The sequence below is a fragment of the Myotis davidii genome, unplaced genomic scaffold, assembly GCF_000327345.1.
Source record: "Myotis davidii unplaced genomic scaffold, ASM32734v1 scaffold354, whole genome shotgun sequence".
Lineage (NCBI taxonomy): Eukaryota > Metazoa > Chordata > Mammalia > Chiroptera > Vespertilionidae > Myotis > Myotis davidii.
In genome coordinates this window covers 1,063,275-1,087,769 of record NW_006285785.1, presented here as the reverse complement: position 1 = coordinate 1,087,769, position 24,495 = coordinate 1,063,275, and the positions used below count along the sequence as shown (strand labels likewise).

Below are 24,495 nucleotides of genomic sequence, written 5' to 3'. Positions count from 1 at the left end.
CTTCAAACATCCCCTACTAAAATTTAAAAATAACACCTGGGTCATGCCTGCCCACAACCTTTATTATGCTACATGTTCCACCTATGGGGCATTCTACACCTTTGCAAAATGCTCTGAAGACACCTGTTCTTGCCAGTAAAGGCAACAGCACGCCGACTTCCCCCTCCTCCTCCACATCCCCATACACCCGTTCGCACTCCTGCCGCCCTCCAATGCTCCAATAAAGGATGGTGGACAGACTAAGGACAGATAACCGGATGGGATCCTTTCATTATCTAGTGCCCCCACAACCCCCATGACCCCAAATATGCTGATTTGGAATCCTGATAATCCTAATTTGCCTAAGGCAGAAACTTTGCCAAAATTCCACGGATACAAGAGCCGACTCGTAGCTAATAATGATGAACTTTCACAGGAGGTGGGGGTAACTATACCCAGCCTAGCAGACAATATGGTGTGGATAGTGAATCAGGGGCAGAGTAACTTAAAATGGACACACATGAGAAATATCCTCAAATATATGTGGGCTGGTCCCTCCCTACCAAGTGCTGTCACCCAGACCTACACTCCTGCTAACCCATAAGCAACTCCCTCCCCCCTGCCCGCTTCCCACACACCTACAATGGTGGGATTCAGCCACAATGGCCATGACCACGAACTGTCACGGTATGGCCTTTTTGTCATGCTTAGCTTTATTGGGGCTCATTTGTCAATGAAGGCCCAGCAAATTCCCAAGTGTATTAAACTCACCCTGACACTGGTCCTAACAGGACTGGGCATAAATTGGGACGGAACCTGGGCTTGCACTGAACCAGGAAGGGGGCGCCCTGGAGCCACAGAGCCACGGAGATTCAGGCTGGGGGTCAGTCTGGCATTTCTCGAGAAGTTTTGAGCCCCAGATGCAGCCAGTACTGCTGCCCTCATATTAAGACAAAGTCCATTCCCCCAGGCACTGGCAAAGAGCAAATGCAAATCCAGCTTTATTGGTAAAAGGAAGTGGTGGACTTGGCTGGACATTCCCACCTGGCCCAAGTGGTAGCCCCAAACCAAAAGGACGGAGGGAGGAAAGAAGAGGCAGACGAGGAGGGTACCAATGGGAATATGGTCTGGGAAGGAGACGACTCAGGCTCCGGGTGTGGGGTAGAGAGCAGGGAGGGAAGGGTGGCCATGGCCCTGCCATCTAAAAGGGTAGCAGCTCTTCCACGGGGATGTTGAGGGTGACATCCATGTCTGGGGTGCACCTGGTAAGGAAGAGCAACGAGAGGTGTGAGAGGCCAAGTCGGGGTGCCAGGTTGTAAGTGGGGAAGCTTGTCCTCAGGGGAGCCCTGCTCTCGAGAACACTGGTACTTATTTGGGGAGCCCCATCTGTAGCCTCGCAGCCCAGACACACAAACACTCAAAAATGGAAAAGGAATGGGTCCGACAGGACTGATGTTCCCCTACAGAGGTCTAAGGTCAAGAGGGAGCAGGAGCTCAGCTCTAAGATGCTGGGGCCCCTCAGGTGAGCGCTCTCTTTGAAGTCAGATGACTCCTTTGGAAACCTGCCTCCGTGTCACCTGTGTCACCTACTTGCCCTCTCAGACCCTCGGTCCTCCTGTCCCTGTCGGCGCCTATGTAACAAGCACTCACTATGTGACAGACACCAGGTGGGCCTCAGTTTCCTCGATCAAAGGGGGGTAATGCCCTAACAGGTTTGGCTCAGTGAATAGAGCGTCGGCCTGCGGACTCAAGGGTCCCAGGTTCGATTCTGGTCAAGGGCATGTACCTTGGTTGCGGGCACATCCCCAGTAGGGAGTGTGCAGGAGGCAGCTGATGGATGTTTCTCTCTCATCGATGTTTCTACCTCTCTATCCCTCTCCCTTCCTCTCTGTAAAAAAATCATTAAAATATATTAAAATAAAATTAACTAGTCCATTCATTCATCTTTCACCAATATTTTTTTTAAAAGAAAAAGGGGGAGGGGTAATCATTCCGACCTCAGTCACTGGTAGGAACAAATGAGACCAGGCTGGCATGCAATAAATGCTCATAAGGGACAGGCATTATTCTTCCCATACAGTAGCAAGAGGCAGAGAAGACGCCCGGGAAGTAGCAGAATGATCACATACTTGGGTCTCCGAAGCAGAACGTCTGCAAACGCGATCTCTCGGGGTTCCTGGGTCTGGGCTCGGAGCCATTCCACCTCGGCCCTTAAATTGGGTATTTCCTCCTCAAACTCGTTGACAAACTGAGAGAGGGACAGCAGGGGAAACTGAGAATCCATACGACCCCAACCAAAGGTAGGGAAGGGCAAAATGGGCGAGGAGTAGGGACTTCCGGGGCCCCGGAGAGGGGCTTCTCTGGCAGGGCAGGGCTGGCTCACAGATCAGTGACAATGCTTGATGGTCCTGAGAAAGGTGAGGGGACCCTGGAGAACGCGTACAGGTTGCAGAGCAGAGGGCAGTGCTTGGTGATGAGGATTAATGAGGGCTGATGGGGATGGTGAAGATAACTGATGAAGGTCATGAAAATTAACACAAAAGGGTGGTGATGGTGACGTTATGAGAGGTGGTCAATGACAAGAATTAAGGGGTGAAGATAGGGGGTGGCTGGTGACAGTAAAATGTGGTTGAGTAGGCAATGCTTGGTGATGTTGCTAATGGGTCATGCCCAGCGATGTTGGTTTCTGAGGCAAGGCCTAAGCCGCCACAAATCCCCTTCTCAGATGAGGAGCAAGTGACAGTGGCGGCACTGCAAGGAGAGAGGCCAACACCCGAGTCCAAGACTCCTGAGCACCAGGTCAGGACAAGCTTGTCTCCCGCAGGTGCCGGGGACTTCCCACCCCTCTGCTCCCTCGGGGGGAGGGGGGGGGCCATTGCCGCCCTGGCCCTCACTTTTCTGTACTTGTCCGTGTTCTTCACCATGCTCTGGTTCTCCCGGGTCTTCTGCAGGAGAACGCCCTGAATGGGGTGCTGGATTTTCTGTGAATGAAGGAGAGTCTGGCCCCACATGCCTCTTCCTGGGAAGCAGTGCATGCAGGGGGCCTGAGGCCGAGGATGGGAAGGCAAGCGGGGTTGGGCTACTCACCACCACCAGAGAGCCCAGCAGCGTTTTTCTCTTCATCTGAATCTGATCAGACAGAGACCCCAGGACCATTTTGCATATCTTATTGAAGTCATCCAACTCATCCTGGGGGGCAGCAGGAACATGTTGGCCACCGGCCCTGCCTCCCCCCCGGGGCCAACAGGGCAAAGCCAGGGGCTCACCTACCTGCTGGTTGTCCTTCAGCTGCTCCAGCTGGTGCAGCAGGTTGGCAATCTGGACCAACTTGACAGGATACTCATGGTCCATGTACGTGCTCAGGAAATTCACTTCCTCCTGGGTCTTCTTGATCTTGTCACTCAGCTGCTCCACCTGCTGCCTCAGGTCTGGAGAAGTCAGGGGGACAGGAGGCAGGACCCTCCCTCAAGGACCCTCCCAGGGTTCCAGGAGCAAAGCTCTCCTTAGCCAATGGATTGGGCTCTGGGCTGACGCGAGCTCACACGAGGCTGGCAGGTGGTGACAAGCTAAGGCCCCCCGAGAGTCTTCCGCCCACTGAAGAAGCAACACGGGGTAGGAAAGGGAAACTGAACTGGCGCACGATCCCGAGACTAGTCCCAGCTGTTGACAACTTGCTATGTGACCCTCACCCAGACCTCCCTCCCTGGACTTCAGCCTCCTCGTTCTCACACCTGCAACACAAGCCCCGGGAGACGGGGCAACACTGGCTCCCGAGACGCAGCCACAGTAGGATTAAGACAAAGTCTATCCTGCCGTCCTCCTTGGCGGGGACCCGCTAGCTGATGCTTCCTGACTCACCACACCGTCCCTCTGCTCAGCAGGCTTCTAGTCTGCTCAGGGGGATGAAGCCACAGGCTCAGCAGGAGAGAGAGTGGGAGACCTGGGACCTGGCCTGGGCCCCAACTCCCACAGCGACCTTGGCAGGAAACAGAGGCAGGCTTGGGCTGGATCTTGGCCGCTAGCTGTACAACCTTCGGCAGGCTGCTTCAATTCTCTTAGCCTCCGTTTCCTCATCTGTAAAATGGGCGACTATTCCCTCCCTCACAGATAGCCGTAGTGACCGAGAGTGTGCTCATAAAAATGAAGACACCTGGGACCTGGACCGGCTGAACACTCCATAAGCAAGCTATTAGCTCCGGATGCTAACAGTTCCATCTGCCTAAGCAGGGAGAAGATGGGCCTGCTGGTTCCAGAACAGGAGGTACAAGGTGAGGGCCCCGCAGCTGACCCCCCACAGCGGGCCAGGGGACGATCGAGGAGTTTGCCTCATGGGTTCTTACAGCTCATCTTGGATTCCTCCTTCTCCTTCCACTCCTGCAGCTCCCGCGTCATCTGCTGCAGCTTCTTCTTGTTGGAGTATCCCAAGCTGTTGATGATGGTCTGTGGGAGTGGTGGGTTAGCTCGCCTCCCCCGGCTCCCCAAGAGCATGGCCTCTCAGGGAATTCAGCACTGACGCCGAGGAGTCCTCAAACCCAGTCCCACTCCCAGGCCCAGGAACCTTTCCACGGCTAGAAAGCAGTCACCTACCCCCTCCCAACGTTCCCCTTTCCTACCACCCAATCAGCCAATGGCCCTACCACACACCCAGACACACGGGCCCAAACCCAGGCAGCGGCCCCTACGCCCCTCTCTCACTCAAAATGTCACCAAGTGGTGTGGCTGTTACACCCCAAACAGCACTCGCAGCCATGCCCCTCTCCATCCCTGCTGCCACTATCTTACTCAGGTTTTCTCCATCTCCTGTCTGAATATGACAACAGCTACCCCTAACTGGTCCTCTCCACACAGCAGTCAAAGGACCTTTCTTTAAAAAGCAGTGACCTTGTCCCTCTCCTATTTAGAACTTTCCAACAGCTCCCCTCTGCCCTGTAAACAAGGTCCAAACCCCTTACCTTGTCTGGCAAAGCCTCCTCCCCGGCCTGGGCCAACCTCCTCTCTCCCTGATCCCTTCCTCAGGTCTTACTGTCTGGCCACACTAAGCAACATGTGGCTCCTTGGGTTGGCTATGCTCCTTCGCACCCAGGCCTTTTATGCCCATTTTCTCTGCCTGGGACACTTTCCTGCTCTCTACAGTTAACACCTGTGTCTGCACGTTTCAACCCAAGCACCACTTCCGCCAGGAAGCCTTCCCGATCCTCCCATGTCTGGGTTAGAGAGATCCTCTAAGCTCTGAGTCCCTCAGCCCCATCAGTACCCACAGATGGCTTTCTAGCTGCCTGGGGTCCCACTAGAATGAGAGCTTGAGATCACTGTTTCCCAAGTACTCAGGGGAATGTATTAATTAATGTAAAAAATTTATTAATTAATCCATGACATAGGAGAGGGACAATGACTAGGTCTGGAGAATATCTACTAAGTTTCCTTGGGCCGAATAACTGTGTATTCCTTGGTCTCTGTTATAGATTGAATTGTGTGTCCCACCCCACCCCAAATTCGTGTAGTGAAGCCCTAACCCCTAATGTGACTGTATTTGGAGATAAGGCCTTTGGGAAAGTCACTAAGGATAAATGAACAAAAGGGTGGGGGCCTAGTCCAATAGGACTAGTGTCCTTATAAGAAGGAAAAGACGCCAGAGAGCTCTCTCGCTCCATGTGAGCACAGAGAAAAGGCCATGTGAGAACCAGCAGGGCAGCCGTCCACACCCCCAGCAAAGACTTCACCAGACATCAGCCCCACTGGCATCTTGATCTTACACTTCCAGCCTCTAGGACAGCGGTTCCCAACCTGTGGGTCGCAACCCCTTTGACGGTCGAACGGCCCTTTCACAGGGGTCGCCTAAGACCATCCTGCATATCAGATATTTACATTACGATTCATCACAGTAGCAACAGTACAGTTAGGAAGTGGCAACGAAAATAATTTTACGGTTGGGTCACAACGTGAGGACCTGTATTTAAAGGGCCAGAAGGTTGAGAACCACGGGGCTAGAATGATGAGAAAACACATTTTGGCTGTTTAAGCCACCTGGTCTGTGGTACTTTGTTACAGCAGCCTGAGCAGACCAACCGAGTTCACAAGACTCAATTTTCTCTTCATCTCACAGGCTCAGGTGAGCTCACTCCCTCTTCACCCTGGGCAGAGGGCGGGCAGAGAGGAGGATCACTTCTCCATTAAACCATTTTCTCCGACTCTTCTTCATCCTGAATTCCTGGGTCTCCTGGGAACGCTCAGCCTCTCACCACAGCTCACCTAGCCTCTCCTACGGAGGCTGAGGACATTCCCTGGGCTCCCTGCGAAGTCACTCACTCTTAACCCATGGACCAGAAGTGCCACCAGTGGATGAGAGTGGTGTCACAGCTGGTGGAAGGAACACAGACCCTGCTAGCTGGGTGACCTTAAACTGACCTTGACCAAGTGACCTAGCCTATGTTTCTGTTTCTTCATATGTAAAATAAAGATAATAATAATTCCCAGCCCACAGGGTTGTTGAAAGGCTGCTTGAGAATAGACAAAGCGCTTAGTATTGCACTGTGTAAGTATTTGCTGCTGGTGATGACAGCAGCTACCTTCTCTTGCACATCTACTGGGTGTGTACCAAGTACACCACAACCACCCCTTAGAATGGGTGCTACTGAGCCATTTTACACCACTCAGAGGTTAACTCAAAGTCGCTCAGCTAATAAGTGCTGACGTTAGGATGAGCCCCCCAATCCAGGCCTGATTCCAAAGCCCTGCCTGGTAGGTGGGGCCAAGGGTGTAAGATGTATCTTCCAGATGGAAGCAGCAGTTGTGCAACCGGCCAGGAGACCAGGAGAGGGCGCCAAAGCGCTCAGGAGGGCGGCATGGTGGGCGGGACCGAGGCGCAGAGGGCAGAGGCGGGGCTGCAGGGCCAAGGTGGAGCCTCACCCCAAAGATGTCCTGCTGCTGCAGCATCGCGCGTGTTTTCAGGGCTGAGCTGTCTTCCATGTCCTTGATGGTCGTGATCAGGTCCTGACTGAGCTTAATGAGAAAGCCCTCCTGCTTGCAGAGCTCCTGCAGTGCGGTTCGCCGGCTCCTGAGCAACGCCTGTGGGCGGAGGGAGGAGGATGTGAGGTAGTGCTGAGCAGGGCGCGGCGGCCTGCGCATCCCGGAGCCCAGGGACCAATTCCCTCCGGCCGCACGCTCGCCCCCTAGTGGCCTCGACTGGTAAATGCAACCCATGCTGGGAGGCGGTTCCCCATTGTCAGCGGGTCACAGCACCGCCAACTATCTCATCCATTCTGAAATGCCCATTTTCCCATAATTTTACTTCTCTAAAGTGGCAATGCATCTTACAGTTGATGCCTATCTCAATCTAATTGATATTTTATTAGTGAATAAATAAAATAAAGGTGCGACTTATTATCAATAGCTGCCTAAAATCAATGAAATATAGTAGTAGTAATTATTATAATAGAAAATGCCCCAGGTAGGTAAAGAGGTGGCAGAGGTAATGGGCCATGTCTGGAGAAGCAGGGAGGCAGAGTGGATGATGATCGCTAACATTTTTCACCAGGCAGCTGAATTGAGTAATCTCTCATTTCATACAATGCCCCTGGGGAAACAGTGAGGGTCTAAGGCAGTGGTTCTCAACCTTCCTAATGCCGCGACCCTTTAATACAGTTCCTCATGTTGTGGTGACCCCCAACCATAAAATTATTTTCCTTGCTACTTCATAACTGTAATTTTGCTACTGTTATGAATCGTAATGTAAATATCTGATATGCAGGATGTATTTTCAGGGGTCGCGAACCCTTACTAAGGGCTTAAGTCACCCCCAGCAAGTACAATAATCTACAATAGTAACAACTGTTGAAGACCTACTATGGGTTGCACAGTGTGCCTCATTTGGTACATGGCACATGGTATCAGTTCATCCTCTAACGGCCCTATGTTTACAACTCTATTTTATTGATAGGTGTAAGCTCAGACAGGTTAAGTGACTTGCCCAGTCACACAGCCAGGACATGGGGTCACCAGAACTGGAAAGGCAGACTTCTGACTATGCCTGTCTTTTCACTACACTAAGACAAGGAACTGAATGGGCTTAAAGCTGCAAGGCATGGCTGAACCTCAAAGTGATTAAGACGTGTATGTTAGGCCAGGACATACCTTGCTTCAAATCCCAGCTCTGGCCCTAGCCAGTGTTTCTCAGTGGTTAGAGTAACAGCCCACACACTGAGGGTCTTGGGTTCAATTCCTGGTCAAGGGCACATACTTGGGTTACAGATTCTATTCCAGGCGCCCCCGTCAGGGCTCCTGCAGGAGGCAACCAAGCAGTGTGACTCTCACATCAATGTTTTTTTCTCTCTCTCTCTCTCCCTTCCCTTCCACTCTCTCTAAAAATCAATGGAAAATATCCTCAAGTGAGGATTAACAACAACAAAAATCCCACTCTGGCACTTACCACCTAAGGGAAACTGGGCAAATTAGACTCCCAGAGCCCCACTACACTGATTTCAAACATAGATAACTGCTACCCACTCAGAGAGCTGCTGTAAAAAAAAAAAAACATCAGCAAGATCATATTCACAATCAAGCCACTTGGCAAGTCTCACACACTCAGCGTGCACTCAGTGAACAGGAGCTGATGCTATTCTCACTGGCTCTCCCCCTCCCCCTCTGCGATACCTATGTGCCCTCTTCTTCATTCCTTCTCTTTTTCCTTATTTTTCTGTCCTTTGCTAGAACCCCCCTCCCTTACCTATCCTCAGCTTTCATATTCTTCAGATAATAATAAGAGTAATAGGACAGCCCTAACCGGTTTGGCTCAGTGAATAGAGCATCAGCCTGTGGACTGAAAGGTCCCATGTTTGATTCTGGTCAAGGGCATGTACCTTAGTTGCAGGCACATCCCCAGTAGGGAGTGTGCAGGAGGCAGCTGATCAATGATGTTTCTCTCTCATCGATGTTTCTAATTCTCTATCCCTCTCCCCCTCCCTTACTCTCTGGGGGGAAAAATCAATGAAATATATATATTTTTAAAAAGAGTAATAGGCCCTGACCGGTTTGGCTCAGTGGATGGAGCGTTGGCCTGTGGACTGAAGGGTCCCAGGTTCGATTCCGGTCAAGGTTGTGGGCACATCCCTGGTGGGAGGTGTGCAGGAGGCAGCTGATCGATGTTTCTCTCTCATCGATGTGTCTAACTCTCTATCCCTCTCCCTTCCTCTCTGTAAAAAGATCGATAAAAATATTTTTTTAAATAAAATAAAAAAGTAATAGGGCAAACCTATGTACGTATTATGTGCCCAACACTGTGTTAAGCACGTTATACACACTCTCTCGGTTGGCACTATGATTCATCCCACTTTACAGAAGCAGAAACAGAGTGAGAGGGTCAGTAAGTTATCCGAGGTCACACACAGCAGAGCTGCTGTCCTTGAAGTCTGGCTCCTAACCACTCCACAATCTTTTGTTGTTCTGACTCCTCATCCGAGGGGAGTTCTTCCATTGGTTTTCAGAGTGGAAGGAAGGGATGGAGAGACAGAGAGAGAAAGAAGAGGACACATTGATGTGAGAGAGACACATCGATTGGTTGCCTCCCGCACATGCCACGACCAGGGCCGGGGATGATCCTGCAACCTCCCTATGTGCCCTTAACCGGTAATCAAACCCATGCTCTAACCGATGCTCTAACCATTGAGAACACCAGCCAGGGCCCACTCCACTATCTTGCCTCCACATCTCCACACCAAAATACCCAAAGATGGCCCACAGGGACCAGAGCATCTTGTGAAAGATGCCGGTCTCCAAGTCTCAGGTCCACTAAGCCAGCATCACTGGGGTTGGCATCAGGAATCTTACTTTTAACACACCCCACTTCAGGCCGACGCTCTCTACTGAGCCAAACCGGCTAGGGCTCCCAGTGATTTAGATACACTACAGACCTCTGCCCTAGAAATGGATTTTCTCTGATCAACGGATCTAGAGTAGTAACCCTTCTTCACTTCCTTCCTGACCCTTACTCCAATCTGTAATTACTAATTATAGTTTATAATTATGTCTCCCCTTTTCCAGTGTATTTTTGTCCTAGGACTTATCACCAATCAGCATAACAGATATTTTTCTTATTACCTTGTTTCCTGTGTCCCCCACTAAAATGTCACAGCCAGCCCTAGTGTTTGGCTCAGAAGATAGACCGTCAGCCTGCGGTCTGAAGGATTCCCGGGTTCGATTCCAGGCAAGGGCACATGCCCGGGTTGAGGGCTCAATCCCCAGTGTGGGGTGTGCAGGAGGCAGCCGGTCAATGATTCTTTCTCATCACTGATGTTTCTCTCTCTCTCTCCCTTCCTCTCTGAAATCAATAAAAGTATATTTAAAAAAAATAAAAATAACAAAAATAAATAACATAAAATGTGACAGCCAGCACATGGGACATTACCAAGAGCTCCAGAAGTACGGGTTGAATACACTGATGGGGACCTATTCCCTGGGTTTTTAACATTCATTTGTCACCCTGGCCAGTTTTGTTCAGTGGTTAGAGCGTTGGCCCACAGACTGAAGGGTTGTGGGTTCGATTCAGGTCATGGGCACATACCTCTGTTGCAAGCTCAATCCTCCACCCAGTCTGGGCAAGTACAAAAGGTAACTAATCGATGTGTCTCTCTCACATTGATGTTTCCTCTCTCTGTGTCTCTACCTCTCCCTTCCACTCTCTCTAAAAATCAATGGAAAAGATATTCTCAGGTGAGGATTAACCACAACTAGAAAATAAGTAAAATCCACTTACTGTTTCTCCCCACTAAAGTGCAGGCCCCACAACAGCACTAATTCTTAGTGCCATGCTCATGGCTGGGTCCCCAGCACCAGCCATGTTGCCTAGCACACAGTAGGCACTCTCTCAAGCATTGTGGATTGAATACGTAATTGTCCTGAGGCTAAGAGGCAGAGTAGGATCCTACTCCATCTCCAAGAACAAACCAATGGGTAGTCTGTGCTCCCTTCCTGTCTCCCCTTGTCTCCCCAAGTCCCTGTGCCCTTAACCGGGAATCAAACCCATGCACCGATGCTCTAACCACTATCTTGCCTCCACATCTCCACACCAAAATACCCAAAGATGCAGCAGTGCCCCAAGGATTCCTGTGAAAATCTGTCAGATCACTTCCCTGCTCTACTCATAAGCCTCCTGGGTCTTCCTGTCTTACTCAGAGTAAAAACACCAAGTGTGATCATGGACTACAGGGCCATATACAAGCTTTCCCCCTTATCCTCACATCCCAACATCTTTCCCCCGCATCAACTGCTCCAGCCACACTGACCTCACACCAACCTCAGAGCCTCTGCACTGAGGTTCCTCTACTTGAAACCTTCCTCCCTCAGATATTACCACCTTAGCAGCCTTCCCTGACCACCCCCTCTAAAACAGTCACAGTCACTCCCTCCTCTGTGCCTCTCTAGCCCTCTAACCTTATCTTTATGCCTCTTCATAGCAGTTAGCATCACCACACATCTATATATACAAAAGCCTAATATGCAAAGTGTCCCCTCGGGAGTTTGACCGACCGGGAGTTAGATTGCTCACTATGACTTGCGCTGACCACCAGAGGATGGTGCATAACGAAGGGAGGCCATGGCCGGCAGCCAGCAACTGGGGAAGGGAGGCCATGGCCGGCAGCTACTAGGGACCCTACCCGTGCACCAATTTCGTGCACTGGGCCTCAGTATTATATATTTGTGTTGTTTACTGTCTGTCTCCACCAGTAGAATGTGAGCTACCTAATGTCAGAGGCCACATCACGGGTGAATCCCCACACTTAGAACAGGGCTTGGCACATGGGTGTTCCATAAATATTTGTTGACTGAGTAAACAAATGAATGACTACAAGAGACAGTATCGGAAATTGTTAGCACAGGTTTTAGAGCCAAATTGTCCAAGTTCACGTTTTTTATCAAACAAAAATACATGAACACTTCTAAAGTCAGGAAAAAATAACATCGGAAATATGAGTTTCTCCTTTAAGAATGCTGGGCGGCCTCTAAATCATTTTGCAAAACTGAAGGTTAAAGGGGTAAAAAGGTCTCAAAGCAAATACATTTTCCCCTATTTCTTTGTATAGCAGTCATTGCTCGTTCAGCTATTAAACACTTTCCTGGAGAAGTTAAGAATTCTTCTATAGTATTCGATAGTACTTACAGTATTTAGTATTTTACTTCTTGCTGTAGACACGAAAGCCCCCTCCTTCTTTAAGTCATTTCAAATATTTTAGAACATTGTCCCAAACCACGTAAAACAATGGACGATGATAAAATTAATTATCCAAAATTGTGTCAGCCAATGTAGAAAAATTAATCGTAAGCCTCTAAGCCTTGTTCCAAAATGCAGTGTATTCCATGAAAGGAATTTACTGGGAATGTTTAAATGAATAAGCCACATTCCTAATGCCCGGAAATGAAAAGGGACTCCGATGGTTTCCCACAAGTGCCCGGCGCAGGTTTGCTACCACCATCCCCGGGGGCCCCAGCACCTTGGGAGGATGCTCCAAATACCCTCATCAGCCGGAGCTTGATCTTCCCAGAGTCCAACTTCCCTTTGCACGGGTCTTGTGGATTCCCCAGCTGGCATGTCATCAACGTGGGAGACTTGGAATGCCCTAGGGCATGGTACAGGGCAGAGAGAGTTGGGGGTATAAGCAGGCCTGGGTCAGGTCCCAAGGAATGCACCATCCATGAGAGATGGTCCAAGCCCCAGCCCTAGGCACGGACAACTTTACAATGTGTGACAGTGAGACAAAGGATGAAACTCATATCCCTCAGTAAAGCCCAGGCAACTTCCACATACCCAGTGACTGTGGGTACGAACAGAGGGGGAGAGAGGAACTGGGAACAGCCAGGTGCCCCAATCTCTCCCACCAGCCCGGCCAAAGGCAAGCTCAAACAGGGTAAAGGTCAAGAGCAAGAACTATTGATCCAGGCCCCTGGGTTTGAATCCAGGCTCTGCCTTGTATCAGCTGTGTGACCTTGTGTGACCTTGGGCATGAATCAGGATCTCTCTGTCCCTCAGTTGCCCCGTCTGCAAAATAGAAATCATCACCATGCCTACCTGATAGGGTTGTCATGGAGATTAAATAAGAAGTTACTACATTTTGAAGTGTTTGGAAGAGCACCTAACACGCACTGAGGACTGAATACACAGTATTAGCTGTCACTGTTATAATGACCTGAGCACTGGGATCAGGACCACGCCATCAGCACAGAAGCTACACAGAACTCCAACTGGCTGTCTCTGAAATACCCATAAAAGCGGTGTGGTCCTGCCAGAAAAGGAAGATAGGAGAATAATTCTGACCAAAATAGGGCATGTGGAGGGCATGTCCTGAGAGTCATGGGTCCTCTCGGCAAGTCCTGCACGCAGGGCATGAGACAGGTCACCGGAACGCTGCAGCCCCTACCACAGCCCCTGCCTCCGTGCAACACAGTCCACGTCAGAAAAATACTCCTTCTTTAATGAATCAATACCTCAGCACTGGGAAGGTTTAATAATATTCTATTAAAGTGATGAAGTTAAAATAATTTTGTGTGAATGTTAGGAATTATCTGTACAGTACCCGGTCCCCTACCCCCGCCGCCATCCACGGTTTAACTTTCTGTAGTTTCAGTTACCCACAGTCAACAGGGGTCCAAAAATATATAACGGAAAATTCCAGAAATAAACAACTCATAAGTGTTACAGTGCCCACTGTTCTGAGAAGCGTGATGAAATCTCACGACGCCATCCAGACCATCCCTCCCAGGGCGTGAAGCGTCCTTCTGTCCAGCATCTCCACACGGTATATGCCCCCTGCCCGTTAGGCGCTGAGCAGCCATCTGGGCTACCAGGCCCACTGTGGGTTCACTGTGGGTGTTCAAGTCTTCCTCACCCTACTTAACAATGGCCCCAAAGCGCTAGAAGTGATGCTGCCGATTCAGATGTGCCAAAGAGGAGCCATGTAGTGCTTCCTTTGGGTGAAAAGATGAAAATTCTCATCAAGGAAAGAAAAAAAATAGTACGCTGAGGCTGCTAAGGTCTACAACAACGAATCTTCTATCCATGAAATTGAAGAAGAAAAAATAAATCTGTGCTAGTTTTGCTGTCGCACCTCAGACTGCACAAGGTACAGCCATCGTGCATGGTAACCGCTTAGACAAGGTGGAAAAGGCATTAAATTGGAGGTGGAAGACATGACATCATTGTGGCTCAATGATCCTCCCTCTGACATATCATCAGGTCAGTAGTAGCCAAATGCTACCTCACAAAGCTTACTGCACTCACCTCACTGCACCTCATCACGCAGCATTGTATCATCTCACATTATCACAAGAAGAAGGGTCAATAATTTGGTCCGGATGGCGTCGTGAGATTTCATCACGCTTCTCAGAACAGTGGGCACTGTAACACTTATGAGTTGTTTATTTCTGGAATTTTCCATTATATATTTTTGGACCCCTGTTGACTGTGGGTAACTGAAACTACAGAAAGTTAAACTGTGGATGGCGGCGGGGAGGTAGGGGCACTGTACAGATAATTCCTAACGTTCACACAAAATTATTTTAACTTCATTACTTTAATACTTAATATTAAACTTTCCCAGGGCTGAGGTATTGATTCATTAAAGAAGGAGTATTTTTCTGAAGTGAAAAATAGTGACATAACTTTTAATACAGTATATTGTTTGATTGTTCTCCTTTGTTTTCTTTTTTCATAGCGTAGTCATTCTCTGCATTTTTCAGGAAAATCACCCAATCCAGTTTCCAGGTCCCTCAGGAGCTAATCGTTGGCTAAGTAAGGACCAGCTGAATGTATACACTTAGGATCAGACATATGTACCTAATCTTAAGGCAAATCATGACCCAAAGGTCATAATTACAGGGAGTGATATTTTGGTCTCAATAAAACAAAGGTCCTTCTAATCACAGGGCTGTCTATTCCCAGAATGGGCTGCGCACATGAGGGCAGGCACTGGTGGGTGGCAGGCTCCCATCCCTGTAGCAGTTCCCACGCAGGTCTAGTGTCCACCTGTCAGGGACGGCTGGACAGGGGTCATCTTGGCCTCTGACTCTGCTTCCAACTCCTCCAGATTTTAGGGGTTCTTTTTTTTTGCATTTTCCTACAAACTTTTTGCTATGCATTGACATAGTAAATATAACATAAGTAAATAAATATGGGGTTAAAAAACAATTAGGCTCACTCAGCCAGCATAGCTCAGTGGTTGGGCATCAACCTATGAACCAAGAGGTCACGGTTCGATTGCCAGTCAGGGCACATCCCCGGGTTGTGGGCTCGATCCCCAGTGTGGGGCGTGCAAGAGGCAGCAGCTCATGATTCTCTCTCATCATTGATGTTTCCATCTCTCTCTCCCTCTCCCTTCCTCTCTGAATAAAAATAAAATAAAAATCAATACAAATATGTATTAAAAAATAATAATTAGGCTCTTTCCATTCAAGACCATATTGTGTTTTGTCCCTTACTATTACCTATCATGGGAATGGCCACGTGCGTAGCTGTGTTGCGACACAGGTCTAGCTTGCTACATACTCTGGCACTGGTAGTTGCTTGTCATGATAATACCCAGCCAGGCAGCTGCCTCTCACCATAGTAGCTGCTGGTCACTGACTTTTCTACTTTGTTAGTAGTAATTATTGTTTTGTTTTAAATATATTTTTATTTATTTCAGAGAGGAAAGGAGAGGAAAAGATAGAAACATCAATGATAATGCCCTAGCTCATGTGGCTCAGTGAATAGAGCGTCAGCCCGCAGACTGAAGGGTCCCAGGTTCGATTCTGACCAAGGGCACATGCCTGGGTTGCAGGCTCAACCCGTCCCCCCACCCCCAGTAGGGGACATGCAGGAGGCAGCCAATCAATAATTCTCTCTCATCATTGATGTTTCTATCTCTCTCTCTCTCTCTCTCTCCCTTCCTCTCTGAAATCAATAAAAAATATATGTATGTATAAAAAAACATAAGATTACCCATATTTAGAAGTTTATTTTATTAGATGTACAGAAATTGTTTAAATACCCAATGGTTTTTGTTAATCAGATAAGTGAACTACTTAGAAATGAAAATAAATATACTAAATTTTTAAATGGGGCTTAAAGGACATAGGGGAATTTAATTAACCAAGTTCCAAAATCCCTCTTATAAGTATTTATAAAAATAATAAGATTTGTAAATTGAACTTAAGTGCTTAGAAAGATCTGTAGCTTTAATAATGGGTATTTCTTCTCATTAATGGTAGCAGCCCTGATTTATCTTTTCTTTTTAATTAAACTTTTTTTTCAATCCTCACCCAAGGATATTTTTCCATTGATTTTTAGAGAGAGTGGAAGAGAGAGGGAAAGACAGAGAGAAATATCCAAGTGAGCTGAAACCGGTTTGGCTCAGTGGATAGAGCATCGGCCTGTGGACTGAAAGGTCCCAGGTTCGATTCCGGTCAAGGGCATGTACCTTGGTTGCGGGCACATCCCCAGTGGGGAGTGTGCAGGAGGCGGCTGATTGATGTTTCTCTCTCATCGATGTTTCTAACTCTCTATCTCTCTCCTTTCCTCTCTGTAAAATCTCAATAAAATATATTTAAAAAAAAAAAAGAAATATCCAAGTGAGAGAAACACATTGATTGGTTGCCTCCTGCACACACCCTGACCAGGGCCCAGGCAGGGGAGCTTAAGGCAGGAACAGGGGTCTTATTAATCTGATATGACCAATGTCTGGCACATAGTAGGCTTTCAATAAATTTATGTTGAATGGATGAATGAATTCAATAATCAAATGAACAGTATCAAGAATAGTTATTGCCAAGGCCGGTTTGGCTCAGTGGATGGAGCGTTGGCCGGCGGACTGGAGGGTCCCGGGTTCGATTCCTGTCGGGGGCATGTGCCTTGGTTGCGGGCGCATCCCCAGTGGGGAATGTGCTAGAGTCAGCTGGTCGATGTTTCTCTCTCATCGATGTTTCTGACTCTCTATCTCTCTCCCTTCCTCTCTGTAAAATCTCAATAAAATATATTTAAAAAAAAAAAAAGAAATATCCAAGTGAGAGAAACACATTGATTGGTTGCCTCCTGCACACACCCTGACCAGGGCCCAGGCAGGGGAGAAACCTGCAACCGAGGTATGTGCCCTTGACCAGAATCGAACCTGGGACCCTTTGGTCCGCAGTCTGACATTCTATCCACTGAGCATAACCAACTAGGGCTTAATTAAACTTTTTATTTTGAGATAAGTTCAGGTTACATGCAGTTTTAAGAATACAGAGCAATCCTATGTACCCTTAACTCAGTTTCTCACAATGGTAGCATCTTGCAAAACTAAGTACAATGTCACAACCAGGATATTAACATTAAGAAGGGCAAGATTAAACAGAGCATGCCCAGGTTGTGGACTCAATCCCCAGTGTGGCGTGCGTAGGAGGCAGCCAATCAGTGATTCCCTCTCATCATTGATGTTTCTATATCCCTCTTCCTTCCTCTCTGAAATCAATGAAAACTTTTTTTTTAAAGGGTAAGATAGTTCCCTAACCACAGGATCACTCATGCTGCCTTTTACAGCTACGCCCACTTCCCTTGCCTTACCATCCTTTTCCCACCTCTGTCCCTAACTGCTGGCAATCACTAATCATTTCTGCATTTCCATAATTTTGTCATTCCCAGAACATCATATAAATGCAATCATGGTATGTATCTGGGATTAGCTGCTTTTTTTTTTCTCAGTAAAATTCTCTGGAGATTCAGCCAAATCATTGAATGTTATCAATAGTTCTTTCCTTTTCATTGCTGACTGATGTTCTATGGTATGGAGGGATCATAGACTGTTTAACCATTCACCCATTGAAGGATATCTGGGTTGTTTCTAGTTTGGGAGTATTATAAATAAGGCTGTTATGAAACATTCATGCACTGTAAGTTTTCATTTCTGGAATAAATGTGCAGGAGTGCAATTGCTGGAATTGCATGTTTAGTTTCATTATAAACTGCTATATTCTTTTCCAGAATGGCTGTACCATTTTACTGTCCCACTAGCAATGAATGCATGATAGAGTTTCTCCCCTTTGCCAGCTTTTAGTGTTATCACCATTTTTCATTTTAGCCATTCTGATAGGTATGCAGTGACATCCCTTTGCAGTTTAATTTGCATATTCCTAATGGATAATGATATTGAGCAGCTTTTCATGTGTTTTATCATCTGTATATCCTCTTCAGTAAAATGTCTCTTTATATCTTTTGCCCATTTTCTAACTGAATTGTTTTTCTGTTGAATTTGAGAATTCTTGATATAGTCTACATAGCAGTTCTTTGTCAGCTATGTCGTTTGCAAATATTTTCTCCAAGTCTAAAGCTTGTCTTTTCATCGTCTTAACAAAGTCTCTCACAGAACAAAAGGGTGTGTTTTTTATGAAGCCCGATTTATTATTTCATTTTTCTTTTATAGATCAAGCTGTTTGTGTACAGTTTAAGGACTCTTTCCTTGGCTCAAAGATTTTTCTCCACTATGATTTTTTCTAAAAGATTTACACTTTTGCATTTAATTTTTATTTCTCCACATTTCGAGTTAATTTTTGTTTAAGTTGTGAGACTTAAATTGAGGTTCCTTTTTTGTCTATGATGTCCAATTGCTCCAGCACCATTTGTGGCAAAGGCTTTCTTTCCTCCACTGAACTGCTTTTGCACCTTTGCCAAAAATCATTTGGGTCCTGGCCAATGTGGCTCAATGGTTGGAGTGTCTCTCCACGCACTGAAAGGTCAAGGGTTCCTGGTCAAGGGGAGTACGTGGGTTGCAGGTTCAATCCCTGATGCTGGTTAGGGCTCATGTGGGAACAACAATTGATGTGTCTCTCTCACATCAATGTTTTTCTCTCTCCCTTTCTCTCTCTCCCTCTCTATCTCTCTCACTTGCTCCCTCCCTTCCACTCTCTCTAAAAATCAATGGAAAAAATATCCTCGGGTGAGGATTAACAAAACAAAAAAATCAGTTGGGTGTGCAGGAAGCAGATGATCGATGCTTCTCTCTCATCGATGTTTCTAACTCTCTATCCCTCTCCCTTCCTCTCTGTAAAAAATCAATAAAATATATATGTATATATTTTAAAAAATCAGTTGGGCATATTTGTGTGCCTCTATTTCTGGTTTCTCTATTCTGTTCCATTGAACTATGTGTCTCTCTGCCAATAATATGCTGTCTTTATTATTATAGCTATATAGTTGGCCTTAAAATCATGGAAACTGATTCTTCCCATGCTATTCTTCTTTTTTCAAAATTTTCTTATCTATTCTAGGGCCTTGCTTTCCTATATAAATTTTAAAATAAACCTGTCTTTGTCTAACAAAACATTGCTGGAATTTTGATAGGAACTGTATTAAACATATACATCAATTTGGGGAAAATTTATATCTTTGCTGAGTCTTCCAATCCATGAACATGGTATGTCTCTATATTCACTTAGGTCTTTAATTTCTTTCACCAGCATTATGTAATTTTCAGCATACAGATCCTGTATGTTTTGTTAATTTTATACCTAAATATCATTTTCTTTTCTTTTTTTTTATTTCAGACAGGGAGAGATAGAAACATCAATGATGTGAGAGGATCATTGTTCAGCTGCCTTCTGCATGCCCCACACTAAGAATTGAGCTCGCGACCCCGGACATATGGCCTGACCGGGAATCAAAACGTGACCTCCTGGCTCACAGGTCAATTCTCAACCACTGAGCTATGCCTATGCCAGCCAGGCCAATCATTTTCTTTAAAGTGATTGTAAATGTATTGTTTTAAACTTGGTTTCCACACATTCATTGTTACACCAGATGATTGTGTTCACTCACCACCCTAACAGCACACCTTCTTCTTCCCAGTTTTCAGAGTCTTTCTGTTTGTGTGTTATACCCAACATGTTTTAGTTGTAAAAGGGAGGAACAGAAAGGAACAGGGCTACTCCATCTTGGTAGAGATGATCGATTTCTCTTGAATACACAAACTGTCCTCAAGGACAGGACTTTGCTCAGAACGTGTTACCAACCTAAGCTTCAGTTTCCTCATCTGTAAAATGGTGATAACATCATCTCCTGTCATTGTAAGGAGTGAACTAGATGATCTCCTTCTAAGTGTAAAGTGTTGTGTAGTTACATGTTTGAGACTGGAACCATGAGTTCTCTGTGACTAGAAACCCAATCTGTCTCCTTCACTATGAGTCAACAACACTCAGAACAATGCCAGGCACATGGGGGCTCTGAAAAGTTCTGCATGCATGAATATATGAATGAATGAATGAATGAATGAATGGGGCCTCTACTACAGAGCCTGGCACAAAATAAATCCTCAGCAAATGGTAGCTATTTTTAGCATTATTTATACCGTTGCATAGGACAGGAATCTTTGTGCCCATTTCCACAGGAAAGGAGACTGAGGTTGTGACAGGTTACTTAGATGGAACTGCCAGCAAAAAGGGAAACTGGAACACCAACTCAGGTCTATATTTCTCCAGTGCTCACACTCTCTCCAGCTATATATGTGTGTCTAAGACTGTGGGTCCTGCCCTGGCCGGTTTGGCTCAGTGGATAGAGCATCAGATTGCATATCGATTGCAGGTCCCAGGTTTGATTCTGATCAAGGGCACGTACCTTGGTTGCAGGTTCCTCCCTAACCCCAGCCCTGGTCGGGGCACATGCAGGAGGCAACCAATCAATGTGTCTCTCTCACATCGATGTTTCTCTCTGTCTTTCCCTCTCCTTTCCACTCTCCCTAAAAATAATGGAAAAATATCCTCGGGTGAGGATCAACAAAAAAAAAAGAAAAAAAAAGACTGTGGGTCCTAAAGCCAAATTGTCAAATGTCACAGCCTGGCTATGCCCCTCCTCACTGAGTGACCGTGAGAGTGACACCTGTCTGTGCCTCCCCTGTAGAGGAGGTGGTAATAACAGCACCCTCCTCACACGCTTGTTTGGAAGATTAAATAAAGTGATACCTGTAACGTGCTGAGAACAGTATCTGGCATGTAATAAGTGCTTGGCATATGTTAACTACTCCTGTTCTTGTTGTGTTTGTGTCTGTTATGTATCTCACTGGCTTCTCAGTGAAAGAAAAGGGCAAGAGTTTCATTATAGATGCTGTCTGAATAGAGTCTAGGGCTCTAGACAAAAATCCTATCACCACCATCAGGCCTTAAGCTCGTCACTTTACATCAATGACTCTCAAAAGGGGTGTTTTAGGTACCTTGGCAGAGTTTTCACAAATATTGGGGGGCCCAACTGGCATCTGTGGGTGGGAGCCAGGGATGCTAGACGTCCCCCAGAACAGGACAGCCCCACAGAACACAGAATTCCCCTAGGTTCTACCTGACTTTCCAAAGTCCTCTCAGATATTGATGTAGATGAAAATGCTATTTATAATGGTCTGATCCCAGAACCTGACTGTGGGCCACATATAAACACAAAGAATATTTTGCACCCAGGCCGGTTTGGCTCAGTGGACAGAGTAGTGGTCTGCAGACTGAAGGGTCCCTGGTTCAATTCCAGTATAAGGCACGTACCTCAGTTGCAGGCTCGATCCCCAACCCCGAAGGATCACATGCTGGAGGCAACCAATCAATGTGTCTCTTTCACATTGATGTTTCTCTGTCTCTCCCCTTCCCTTCCACTTTCTCTAAAAATCAATGAAATCTATCCTTGGGTGAGGACTGACAAAGAAAGAGAGAGAGAGAGAGAGAGAGAGAGAGAGAGAATATTTTGCAGAGGTTTACTCTAATGCTGAATTTTCCAAGGAAGCAACTATAATCAAGAGAAAGATCATGCTTTGTTTTGTTTGGAATTTACCAAAAGATGGGTACCACTTTGTAAATCATGGCAGCAATGAAAAATCCCCCTGGTATTAGAGTCCCAGGATCCTACCACATGTCAGTCTGCCTTTGCAACTGTTACATTCACCAGGACTCTCTACATCAAGCATGTCAAACTCGCAGCCCACAGGCCACATGCAGCCCACATTGAATATTTTTGCAGCCCAGCCAATATAACTGTATGTAAGAAACGTTTTAGTAAAAGTTTCGTAACTTAATTTTTACAATACCCCGTTATACATAATTATTAATAACGAACTACAACGTTCGCTAATGACTGATTACTATAATTGTGTTGCATTCATTTCTCTTACAAGCCTTACATGCAGGCGCACCATTTCTCTCCACTAATACTAGTAGTGAATATTTTAGCAGCCGACTGCCCTATCATTAAATAGGTTTATTTGTGTTACGCTTATTAATTTGTGCAGTTATTCAGTGTCTAGTAAGTTAATGTTCAAGAAAAATATTAATTTTTATTAAAATGTTCTATTATTTTATGTTAACAATGACTCATTTATTTCAGCCCTTTGTATTCAGCATGTCTCTATCGAAATAATCCTACGTTTCTATGAAAATTGAAGCTTCTGTTTTTTTGCAGCCCACATAAACTTAAACCTTATTTGGCCCGTGTTAGCCTTTGAATTTGACATGCTTGCTCTACATCAATGAGTAAGCTTCTGATGACTTTATCATATCTTCTAGTGGAGTCCAAACTGAGCATTTACATACTGAAATACGTTATTAAACTATAAAAAACTTTTACTTCTTTTTACAGTTAGGGTATTATATTATTTCTTTGTTATATCTGTAGGTAGGTTATATTATCTATGAAGTTTATTTCAGGATACTATAGGAATATTACAAAATATTTGTTATTAAAACGAGTGTTGGGTCTGGCAAGGTTGAGCAACAATGCTTTAAAGAGATCATCTCATTTAATTCTCACAACAATCCTATCAGGTAAGCACAGAAGAATAAATGATTTTCCGAAGAGAGTAAAAGGCAGAGACAAGATCTGAAGCCGTGTCTGCCTGGCAAGGCCTCAGAACTCCCCGGGAAAGGCATGACAATGATGTAGCAGAGATGATCCTGAATTCACCAAACCCTATTTTCTTTTCCTCCTGGACACACAGCTGAGCTACATTTCCCATCTTCCTTTGTAGTTAGGAGTGGTCAGATGACTGAGTTGTGGCTACTGCCTGGAAGTGATATTGTGTCACTTCAAATCTGGGCCCTGGGGGGAAAAAAATAACTGCCCACAAAATCATCCATATTCTTGCTTAGAATGTCAAGGCCTTACAAAATGTCATAGCCACAAGACAAAGGAGCCCAGATCCCTAAATAATCATGCAGAAAAGATGACCTCCTCCTGCCCAGATGCACAAATGCCCTTTGACATATATGAGATATACGCTTCTGAATTAATACTTGATATCTGGGGACTGTTGATTAAAGCAGTGAGCCTCCCCTAAAATAAATGGAGTCACCCAAGGCCAAGGGCATTCACTCTGCCTGACCCCCAACCCCCAGCCCAGCCCAAAGTGCCTCTGCTCACCTGGCTGGTCACTCATCCAAGGCTTCATTTTGGTTTTCTTACGGCCACTGGATTGCAGGACTGGAAGCGCAGTGGGGGGCTTGATTTTCTGTTTGGACTGCTGCCCTGAAACATAATCCTGCCAGACAAAAAAAATCAGTCACACAGCCTTGTGGGTTCAAATTCCAGCTTCAGCCCTAACCGGTTTGGCTCAGTGGATACAGAGTCAGCCTGCAGACTTAAAGGTTAACAGTTTTGATTCTGGTCAAGAGTACATGCCCGGGTTGTGGGCTCGATCCCCAGTAGGGAGCATGCAGGAGGCGACCCATCAGTAATTCTCTCTCATCACTGATGTTTCTCTCTCTCTCCCTCTCCCTTCCTCTCTGAAATCAATAAAAATATGTATCTTTTTAAAAAAAATTCCAGCTTCCCCCCTTATAGGTATCAGTGACCTTGAGCAAGTGACTTTACCTCTCTGAGCCTCAATTTTCTCATCTGTAAACTGGGTCTCATTATAAACCTACCTCCCTAGGTTGGTGTGAGAATTCTGAGAGAGATTTGTAAAGCACGTGGTAAGTGCTCCATAATGTCAGCTGTCACTCTTATCAGCCAGCCTGAATTTCCTAAGCACATCCAGGCTGAGAGGTGCTGAGAACTGTGAGAAACAGAAGGCATGAAAAAGACCCAAAGGGAACCAGAATAGAATCATAGATAAATAAATAAGAGAGCAGCATAATACACTTACACCCTTACATTCTGATAAGGTGGTAAGAAAACTGAGGTTCAAAGGCATGCCTCGGTCCCAGAGCAAATGTGTGACACATCGGGCCTGGAATTCAGATCTCAGGACTCTACCACCTAAGACTGTGGCTTCCGCGGGAACGGAGAGCAGGAGGACTGCGGACTCGGGATCAGCGAACCTCTCCCCTCCTCCCCCAGCCCCTCCCGTACTCACCGGAGTCTGGGACTTGGCGACTGTAGAGCGACTCCTAGAGTCGGTAGGTCTGAAAAGAGTTAGGGCGGGAAAGACCTTCCATCACTGCCAGCCCATGGGGGTGCAAGCAGCAAACATGAAACAGGCGTGGGGTCTCGAATCCAAAACCGCAGTTTCCTAGGGACGCAGCCAAGCCAGAACCCAGGGAGCGCCAGGGAGAGGCGGG

General features: G+C 46.5%; 1 protein-coding gene across 1 annotated transcript in view; it reads right to left on the bottom strand.

The window, feature by feature from the left end:
• Positions 1 to 950: 950 nt before the first annotated feature.
• LOC102759629 (chromosome unknown open reading frame, human C20orf96) overlaps positions 951 to 24,495 on the bottom strand; it is a 28,658-nt gene continuing 5,113 nt past the window's right edge. The window contains exons 3-12 of the mRNA XM_006756723.2: positions 24,291 to 24,339; positions 23,357 to 23,474; positions 12,484 to 12,587; positions 6,886 to 7,044; positions 4,320 to 4,419; positions 3,250 to 3,407; positions 3,067 to 3,168; positions 2,874 to 2,960; positions 2,109 to 2,227; positions 951 to 1,241 (exon numbers count right to left, since the gene is read on the bottom strand). Of these exons, the coding sequence (XP_006756786.1) occupies positions 1,181 to 1,241; positions 2,109 to 2,227; positions 2,874 to 2,960; positions 3,067 to 3,168; positions 3,250 to 3,407; positions 4,320 to 4,419; positions 6,886 to 7,044; positions 12,484 to 12,587; positions 23,357 to 23,474; positions 24,291 to 24,339 (1,057 nt within the window). The 3' untranslated portion in view covers positions 951 to 1,180. The remainder of the gene's footprint in view (positions 1,242 to 2,108; positions 2,228 to 2,873; positions 2,961 to 3,066; positions 3,169 to 3,249; positions 3,408 to 4,319; positions 4,420 to 6,885; positions 7,045 to 12,483; positions 12,588 to 23,356; positions 23,475 to 24,290; positions 24,340 to 24,495) is intronic.